The sequence below is a fragment of the Nomascus leucogenys genome, chromosome 1a, assembly GCF_006542625.1.
Source record: "Nomascus leucogenys isolate Asia chromosome 1a, Asia_NLE_v1, whole genome shotgun sequence".
NCBI classification, from domain to species: domain Eukaryota; kingdom Metazoa; phylum Chordata; class Mammalia; order Primates; family Hylobatidae; genus Nomascus; species Nomascus leucogenys.
In genome coordinates, this window is record NC_044381.1 from 36685326 (window position 1) to 36691703 (window position 6378).

The window sequence follows — 6378 nt, forward strand, 5'->3', positions numbered from 1 at the left end:
ATGGGTGTGCAGTTGGGCTCAAACTGTACGGAAGTCATTTCGAGGACGTTATCCTTACTCTTCTCAGAGCCCACATCGCCCAGATGAGGAAGGCTACCGCTGCCGCCAACGCCGACTACCGTGAGCAGCTTCCTGCTCCCCCGTCGTCGCCTCTGCGGTCGGAGCACTTCTCCCAAAGCGTTGGCCGCAGGAATCTTTCCCCTTAAATCTGGGAAGAAGGTTCTCTAATCCATTTTCGCGGTGAACGACCTCGGGCCAAGTCTGCTTTTGTTGCTGGTTCCCTAAGCTTAATTGCAAGCAAAGTTAATTTGAAAGAAAATACACGACACAGCTCTAGGGCGAATTCTAACGAGCCTTGGGCAATTAGGGAAGAAAGCGTCTAATTATCCACAGCCTGGGGACGCCTGCACACGACGCTGGCGGGTGCAGGGCCCGGAGAGGGACAAACGATTTTTCTGTGTTCATAAAATGAAGAAGAAAAAAGTAAAAAAGAAAGGCACCTCCAGTCCCCAGATGAGGGGCTGGGAGGGGTTTGCAAATTCCTAGGGTTAGAAGGTTCCAAGACATACAGCGGAATGTTCTCAGGATCCCACAGTCACGCGGGCTAAGGGGGCCGCCTGCGACCCCGCTGTGGGTGAGGCCCCGGGCGGCGCGCACTGTTTCCGAGGTACTCGCTCCCCTGCGCGGCGCCCATTCCCACCCGGCCCGGGCGGTGCGCGAGCTCTTGGTGTCGTCGGCCGGCAGGACGCCGAGAAGGGCTGTCGCTCTGTCTTCAATGCCTTGATCCCACCCCTCGCGGGTCTCCGTGTCCCTTGGGTCTCCTGAAGCACACACCCAGGTCCCTCCCCGCAGCCTCCTCTCTCTCCTGGTCCTGACCCTCGCCTTTGGCACAATCTTACCTGTCCCGCAAGTTAACAAGTAGAATGGGGGACGAAAACGCCCGCTCTTTCCCACCCTGTCTTTCTCCTTCCCGGGGCTTTATCGCGACACTCCAGGAGGCTTTGTTACAAGGCAGCGCTTATTTAAAGCCTTTCAGCCCTGCTATCGCCTGCGCTTTACAGTTCACAAAGCGCCTTTCACCTCTCCTCTCGTTTAACTTCAGGAAAATTATCTGAGGTAGCAGTCACAAATTCCCATTTCACAAATGACGACCCGAGAGGAGAAGGGACTGGCTTAAGATTAATGGTGCTGTCAAGGCACTGGACTTGCTAATTAGGAAACAGGGAAAACCTCAACTCTGGCATAACTAGGTGCAAAAACCAGCCTTCTCCAGCCCCAGTCCTGCGCCTGGGCTCTTCCGCAGCCCAGAACAAAACTCCTGGGTGGAGGACTCTTACTTTCCCATTCTTCCCAACCAGGCAAGTCATCCTGATCTCTGCACCTGGGACAGCCAGCTTGTCTAGCTGAATAGAGGAGAACACTTGAACTCCATACTTGCAAAGATTCTTAGGGAGAGGAGGGCGGCCCAATACCTTCACTCTTCCAAGGTCACAAGGCTGGGTCTGGAATTTGGGCCCACGGGTGGCAGGGTCAGCCCTCAAGTGCTTCCAGGTACCACCACCAAAGCCAGGAAGGGCCAGCACCTAGACCTGCACTGCGCAATACAGTGTTGCTACTGAAGACCTAGCAGGTGACTAGTCCACATTTAGAGAAGCTGTAAGTGTAAAACACACTCCAAATTGTAAAGCCTTCATGTGAAAGGAGAGTAAAACATCTCAATTTTTACATTGATTATATGTTGAAATCATAATATTTTTGATACGTTGGGTTATCATTCAAATTAACCTCACCTGTTTCTTTTTACTTTATTAATGTGGCTACTAGAAAATTTAAAATTACATATGTGGCTTGCACCATATTTCTAATGGAGAGCACTGATTTATACAAATCCCCATTTGGACTGAACCAAGTTCACACGTCTTCCTGAACAGGATAGTACAGTCCCCAAAATAAAAAATAAAAATTACCAATGGTTTGCATACAGTCTTCTTTTTCACACCCCGGCCCTTCCCTATTAAGTTTATACAGAAAGAGGCTGAGTTTCTCTTGCCATAACTCACTTGCTCAAAGATTTTTATTAAAACAGTCCATCTGAACACTCCTATTTATCTGAAAGCTGTGAATGGAGCCTCTGAAATATTTAATGCTGAAAGTTTTTGCTCCAGAATCGAAATTTAAAGATTTCTCAAGGGAAAGGGGGAGAGTTATTGGACTTTCTCTAATTTTAGTGAGCCTGCTACTTAAGCAAGATACAAAATGAAGTTAAAATTCCAGTTTCTTTCTAAAGCTCACTTTACTGACTGCCCCAACTTAATTTTTCTCTTTCCTTTTTGCATGGGAAAGGCTGCTGAGGTGTAGCAGGGGGTGCTGGGGATGGAGGAGCCCTCCTCAGCTACTGAAAGGTGTCACCAACGGGCTCCCTGAGTCTTCACATCTCCTTAAACTTTAGTTCACCCATTGGGTCCAGGGCTGTGTGATGACAAGAAACAGTGGACAAATGAATGAATGTATTTATAACTGCCTTATAATGGAAAACCAGATTTATGACTGGACAGTAACAGCCATGAAATTACCAGCACATCCTGCTCAAAAGTTCAATAAGTTAGGATATAATTGCTGCCTGGAGCCAATCCTGGGACTTAGGTTAGACGCTTGGCCATGAACTCTTTTCCGTTCCCTAGAACAGCGGCTAGGCTTTGGGTGGCTACTCAGAGGCCCTGGGTGGCCCACCATTGCTGCCAAATACGCAGGGCAGCATCCAAGATGATGGCGCCCTGAATGATAACCCGGGGGCGGTGGATAGAGTTCTGCAGCCCTCTGGTGTAACAGATTGGGGAGACTGAAGGTTCAGGTGATGGGACTGGAGTGCTGAGGCACAGTTCAACTCGGAGCTAGGTCTCAAGTTCTCAGAGACAGGGAAAACCAGCCCAGGTCAACCACAGCAGAGATTTCTCCAATTTAAAAAAGAAGAAAAGGCTATTTTTTTTGCAAATTTGTCCTCCTCACTTTAAGAATAAAGGCGCTGCCGGAGCCTTTTACTGTAGTAACGCAGTTAAAGGCACTAGAGGCCGAACCGCGTAAAAAAGCCCGAGTTTCCGGCAGCACATGGAAGGCTGAAACTGATTCCCCACAATCTGGATCCTGGTCTCTAGTGTTGACACTACGCTGCCCTCTGGTTACCGCCAAGGACCCTCCCCGATAGAATGCCAGAAAGCATCCCCTTTGGGGGCTTCGCTCCATCGAGGGTCCCTGTGCCAGTCCAAGGGCTCTAGCTGCCTAGCCCCACCTCCACCCATTTACAGAGTACACCGGGTGCCTACGCTGTGCGCGGGCAGACCGAGCCTCTGTGGCCTGCTCTGTCTTTTCCACGTGAGTCCCAATTGAGTCCTCTCTCCATTCCTGTTCTCAGGTTGCGGGGAACGTATGAACAGCCGATGTGTCTATGAGTTTTCGTCCCTACGCTCGGCTCACATGGCGGACACGAACCGATCTATCCCACCGGGATAGGCGGCAGCATGGCGAGCATGGTAGGCGCCTGCACTGGCCCCTCCGAGCTGCCCGCCAGGGTTGTAGCAGGGCCCCAGCGCTCCGAACTGGCCGGGCGACGTGCGCCCGTAGAAGTCCACCGTGGTCTCCACGCCGCCACTGCTGCCGCCCGCGGTGGGCGAAGCAGGTCCCGCCAGGCGGCCAGCAGCGGCAAAGATCGCACTGCCGGCGCCCTGCGGGTACGCGCCGTCGGGGCCCGCGTAGGCAGCCGCATAGGCCGAGGGGTTGGCCGGCCGGGCCCCGGTGCAGCCTGCGGGCTGGTAGCCGGTGGTGGTAGCTGGGGCGCCGGCGGAGGCAAAGGCGCAAGAGCCGCCGGGCCCCGACGGTGCGGGCCCCAGCTCTGGGCTGAGCGGCCGCTCAGGAACCAGGCCGAAGACGCGGCAAGGGCCGGGCGACGCCGCGGGGTAGTAGACTGGAGGCGGAGCGGCCAGCGACGGCGGCGCGTAGCCCGCATAGACGGCGCCCGGGTAGGGGGGGCGCGCGGCGGGCACTGCGCCCGGGAAGATGGCGGCGGCGGCGGCGGCGGCAGCGGCGGCGGCTGCCGCGGCCGCCGCGTCGTGCATGTAAGCCGGGTAGGTGGAGAGGTCCGAGCGCTTGAAGCGCTTGCGGCGGCGCAGGAAGCTGCCGCTCTCGAACATGTCCTCCGCGTTGGGGTCGAGCGCCCAGTAGTTGCCCTTACCCGGGCGGCCGGCCTCGCGCGGGATCTTGAGGAAGCAGTCGTTGAGTGTGAGGTTGTGGCGGATGCTGTTCTGCCACTTTTTGGGGTTGTCGCGGTAGAAGGGGAAGCGCTCGGTGATGAACTTGTAGATGCCGCCCAGCGTGAGGCGGCGCTCGGGCGCGTGCGCGATGGCCATGGCGATGAGCGCGATGTAGCTGTAGGGCGGCTTCCCGCGCTGCAGGGGGCGCTTGCGGCGCCGCCCGCCCGCCCCGCGGCCCGCTGCCTCCCTTGGGACCCCGGCCCCTGCTGCGGTCTCGCCGCGCTCTTCCTTCACCGCAGCCAGTACCTCTGGCTGCGGCGGCGGCGGCCCGCTCTCGGCAGTCATGGCGCGGCCGTCCTGCACCCCCGGGCTCTGGATCCCCGCGGCTGTCGGGGGGCGGGGGCGGGCCTGGCGTCCCCGGAACGGACGCTCGGCCCCTCTGCGGAGAGCTCAGGGGATCGTCGCGGGCTGGCCCCGAGAGCCCAGCGGCCCAGGCTAGCGCGCGCTGGAGGCTCGGCGTCCGTCGTCTGGGGCTGGCGCGGTGCAGACAGAGGCTCGGGAGTGACCCGCCAGCCGACGGCTCAGCCCGCGTGGGGCAGCTCGAGGCGGGCAGCGGCGGTGGCCTCGCGACCGGGACTGGACTCTGGTCGCCGGCTGAAGGGTCCCTTGCGCGCTGGTGCCGGGCGGTCGAGGGGTCCAGAAGTGATCCCTGGGTTGGGGTGGCTGCAGCTGGTCTGTGGTGCCCGCTGGTTTAGGATTACTGCCTAGGTTGTGCGCGCACAAGAGGCTTCGGGCTCGAAGGCCAGAGCGAGGGCAGTTAGTACAGGCGCTGGGCGATCTGGCCGGGGCCGCCCATGCCCTGCCCCCGAGGCCAAGGCGGCGGTAAGCGCCACCGGCAGAGAGGCGAGGCGGGGGCAGCGAGGTCGGGGCGCGGGCCCAGGCGGGGCGACCTGAGGCTGGTCCTCTCCACGGCGTGGGTCTCCAGCCCTGCGGACCGCTGGCGAGGCGCTCCCCTGCGCACACCGGGACCGGCTCCTCCCTCCGCCGGCTTCCCCTCCTTAAAGGCGCCAGGAAGCGTGGGGCGGCACCGGTTCCCTGCCCGCCCCCCGACTGCCCGCCCCCCGGGGCCCGGGCGCACCTCCCCAGGTAGGAGCAGCTGTGGCGGCGCAGTAGGAGCCCCACAACGTCAGGGCGGGGAGGGCGCTTGGAGATCCCCCGGGTCGGCCCCCTTCCGCGCCCCGATCGACTGAGGCCCGGAGAGTTCAGGAATCGGCTGGGGAGACCTCAGCGCCTGAACTCGGAGTTTTCGGAATTTTCAGGCCTCTGCCAAGGCCTGGGACTCGCAGGTGAAAGGACGGGCTCATCTCACTTTTTTGGCCAGAGAGGGTGAGAATTGGCCGAGAGGGAGCTTGGTTTTTGTGGGAACGGGGAGGGAGAAATTCCGGGAGACCGGCTCCCAGGGCCTTTCAGGATGGTTTCCAAACCCCATTCGTGGCTGCCACAGCCACTTGGCACTCCAGTCCCCCCATCTAAGAATGAGTATTCTTAGGCCCGAAAGAGAAGGTCACTTGCCATGGCCCCACTGCGACTTCTCCGCTTAGCGCAGTCTCCAACCTGCGTATCCTTTAGGACTGCGCTTCCCAGCTATGTGGTAGAGGTAGCCACTTTCCCTTTTTGGGCCCCAGGTCCCTCGACTGTACCGGAGTCTGGATCTCTCAAGAGTCCTTGCGTGGTAGATATTTAGGGATAGGCCAATCCCCACCCCCAATCATCCGTCTTTGAGAGGCCCAGGATCTGTCTCTATTTGATGGATAGTGGTGCAAGGATTAAAGACGACGCAGGATAGGTAACCTCCTCCTCCAATCCCCCGGGACCAGGGTAGCTCTGAAGACCCCCAGAGGCAGCCAAGCAGCCTCTTCCCGCAGCGGGGAGTGAGGGCTGCGGGTGATGAGGGAGTGGGAAGAGAGCTGTCGCCGGGTGGGCGCGTCTCCGGGGGAAGGGGCGGGCAGTCGGGACACGTTTGCTTTATGGGTGTCCAATTTCTGAGTTCCTTTCCTGCTGTCCCTGAGCCGGGACTTGGTCCTAACCTGAGATCCTCGCGGCGCGGCCCCTCTGGCCCGGGTTCGTTCCCTGG

The 6378-nt window shown here is 58.9% G+C and overlaps 1 protein-coding gene across 1 annotated transcript; it reads right to left on the reverse strand.

The window, feature by feature from the left end:
* Positions 1-1791: 1791 nt before the first annotated feature.
* Positions 1792-5273, reverse strand: FOXE1 (forkhead box E1). Its single transcript, XM_030815020.1, has one exon. The coding sequence runs from the start codon at positions 4587-4589 to the stop codon at positions 3468-3470; it is 1122 nt and encodes a 373-aa protein (XP_030670880.1). The 5' UTR covers positions 4590-5273; the 3' UTR covers positions 1792-3467.
* Between the last annotated feature and the right edge of the window lie 1105 nt (positions 5274-6378).